The sequence below is a fragment of the Cyprinodon variegatus genome, unplaced genomic scaffold (assembly GCF_000732505.1).
Source record: "Cyprinodon variegatus isolate N-32 unplaced genomic scaffold, C_variegatus-1.0 Scaffold602, whole genome shotgun sequence".
NCBI classification, from domain to species: Eukaryota; Metazoa; Chordata; class Actinopteri; order Cyprinodontiformes; family Cyprinodontidae; genus Cyprinodon; species Cyprinodon variegatus.
Window position 1 is genome coordinate 263585 of NW_015151055.1, and position 2958 is coordinate 266542.

The 2958-nt window shown below is 47.8% G+C and overlaps 1 protein-coding gene across 1 annotated transcript; it reads right to left on the bottom strand.

The window, feature by feature from the left end:
- Positions 1 to 217: 217 nt before the first annotated feature.
- Positions 218 to 1989, bottom strand: lrrc10b (leucine rich repeat containing 10B). Its single transcript, XM_015392681.1, has one exon. The coding sequence runs from the start codon at positions 1646 to 1648 to the stop codon at positions 440 to 442; it is 1209 nt and encodes a 402-aa protein (XP_015248167.1). The 5' UTR covers positions 1649 to 1989; the 3' UTR covers positions 218 to 439.
- Between the last annotated feature and the right edge of the window lie 969 nt (positions 1990 to 2958).

The following is a 2958-nucleotide window of genomic DNA, read 5'->3' on the forward strand; positions in this document are numbered from 1 at the left end:
GCACCTCAGCCATTCATCCCTCTGATGCTGCTTCTCAGCACCGACACCCTCCTCACAAATATTTGTTTTCTTTTGAATCTCTTTCACCTGCAGACAGCCTTGCTTTACTAAATAGCACTAAAACACATTCCCAGGTACTGACTTTGGTGAACAGAATCAGCCTTTAAATAAAAACACTATTTATCTTCAGTGACAAAGAAGCAGCTTCATTCAGCTGAATATTTAATAAGAACCAACAAGAAGTTACAGTCAACCTGATAATGTGCAGTTGGGAGAGATGCCACAGGTGTTGTTGCTTTACAGAAATACGAAATCTAAATAAATCATTTTCACAGTTGAACATAGACTTTTAATTAGCAGCACATCTGAGAATGTCTTCTTTTCACATATCTGCTGTATTTTCCATCATGTGTTTCCACCTGAAGGGTCGGGCAGGTTTTCATGCCCCCTGGTCTTGTCCGCCTGTATCTTCCAGCTCCTCCCCGTCTTCATATTCGTAGTCCATTGGAATGTTTTCATACTCCAGCCGCTCTCCCTCGTACTCAAACCCCTCACCCTCATACAGGATCTCTTCAGTCTCGTACTCAATAATTGCTTCATCGTATTCAAGATCGGCTCCGTCACACTCTGTCCCTGGCAACTCTACGCATTCCTCCTGCTCCTCCTCCTTAATCGATGTTTCCTCTTCTTTAACATCGGAGTCCTCCATGTTCACTGCAGCTTCATCTCCTAGGAGTTTGGAGTTGGAGTTCTTTAGGATTCCATGGATCACTCGCTCTTCTTCAGCCTGAGCCAACTCCTCGGCCTCTTGCTCTGCGGCCTTGCGTCGCCTCTCCTTCCTGGCCTCACGCACCTCCATGAACTCCGCCGCCCCTTCCCCGACCAGAATCACCTCCTCGCCCACTTTAGGAGGTTCCATCACCGGATTATGATCGTAGGAAAATAGGTGGAGTGGCCGCAGACGCTTCAGGCTGGGAAGCTCTGTTATTTTGTTACGGTCAAAGTCCAGGATCTCCAAGGACTCCATGCGCAGCAGGACTTTGGGGAAGGTTTCGAAGCGGTTCCCATACAGCCACAGTCCCTTTAGAGATGCCATGCGACAGAAGTCCGAAGGCAGCGTTTTCAGCCTGTTGTCCCCCATCTGTAGGGACTTGAGGTTTGGCAGGTCATAAAGCTCCCGTGGAAATGTCTGGAAGTAGTTACTCTCCATCCAGAAGCATCTCAGGTTCTTCAGGTTTGTAAACTCAGGCGGCAGGGTCATCAGCCGGTTGCTTCCCACATAGAGATGGGTGAGGTTGGTGAGCTCACACACAGCCAGGGGAATGTCATCCAGCTTGTTGAAGTCCAGGGCCAGCGTCCGTAGCCCCTGCAGCTGGGAGAGGCTGTCAGGCACGGTGCGCAGTCTGTTCCCGCAAACATAAAGCTTCTCCAGGTGCATCAGCTCGCAAACACGCAGAGGAAGACGCTTGAATTTACGGTAACTGAGGTCCAGCACTGGATCACCACTCTCCAGCAGCTCCTCCACCCCAAGCGGAAGCTCTACCTCCTCCACAACTTCCTTCTCCTTTTTCGTTGCCTTTTCCTCCTCTCCGTCCTTCCCCCCCTCGTCTTCCTCTTCCTCCTCACCCTTCCTGGAAGAGTTTCCCATGCCGTGCCAAGCAGTCCTTGACTCTGACGTGACTCAGGGCAGAGTCATTTGATGAAGCACTGTTTGTGACACGTTAACTGTCCGTTTGGAAGTTACTTTTGTTTGGTATCTGAAACCACAGGCTGCAAACATCCGCATGGTCCAGGCCACCCACCGCTGCAGCAGCCATGCAGCAGCAGATCCTGATTAATCCTGTTTTTGATCAGAAACTCATCAGGTGGTTTAATCTGTCAAACAGAATGAACGGAAACAGGTGTTTCATTTTTAAGGTGTTTTTTTTTTGTCTTACCATGTTCTCTTTTACATCCTTAGAACTAATAAGAAAAAAGTATCTGTCAGCTTTGAGGTCATGTGATACCCCCCCACCCCCCGGACCCCCCTCTTCTGCGCCTATGAACTTGCTCGCAGCTTCTCTATGGATGAACCCAGACTTTGCGCGCCTGTCGCTGAACTGCAGAGGACAGAAAAAGTCATGTAGATCCGCAGGAGCTGCTGCAGCTGCTGAGGCCTTCCTCTCCTCCCGGTGGATCCGACAATCCGCGCTGGAAAAGATTGAGCGCCGCCGGAGTGACTGACGGACTGTTGGCCGCTGAAGGTTTGCCTCCATCTGATGCCTCCCTCTCTCTGTAACCCGAACAGGGGGCATCCGCGTCACATGGTCGCTGCGCGCCCGCGCGCGCGCGAGGGGGGAGGAAGAGGGACACTTGGTGCTTCGACTTTTAACTTTAAAAGACTTTTCGAAGCTCTTTGAAAACTTTATTATTGTTAATCTAACTTCCCTGCTGAATAAAACAGTCTTTATGTGGTTGAACTAAAACATTCTGAGGTGATTTTAACATCAGATTTCAGAGGCCATATTTCTGGGATTAAATATGCAGATTTAGACCCAAAAACTTTGGAATCACAGCAAACTAATCCTTTTGACATATTGTGAGGAATTATCCTTGGCAATGTGCTCCTCACCATAACCCTAATTTTTAGCTCCTTCCAGGGATTCTGGGTCGCCGGCACTAAAACATACAACTGATAATATTTACAGCTATTTCATAAAAGATACAAAGTTTTGACACACAGACATTGAATCAGGCTAAACCTTTAACATCTGTAGAGGAGAAATAACTGACTGTACTTTGAAACATCAGTTGCAAAATGCTGAGGTTTAACTTCTTGTTAAAATCCCCCCCCCCCCCCCCCGCTAGGTGGCGCCAGTGGTTTAACATTTGTGGATTCAGATAAAATAGAAAACTGTCTAAACAGAAAAAAAAGCACTTAGACTAAGAAAAAAATATCTGAGATCTTGTTTGGGAAAT

Bases quoted from the DNA above. Each gene is read 5' to 3' on its own strand.
- lrrc10b (XM_015392681.1), bottom strand. From the start codon at position 1,648: ATGGGAAACTCTTCCAGGAAGGGTGAGGAGGAAGAGGAAGACGAGGGG.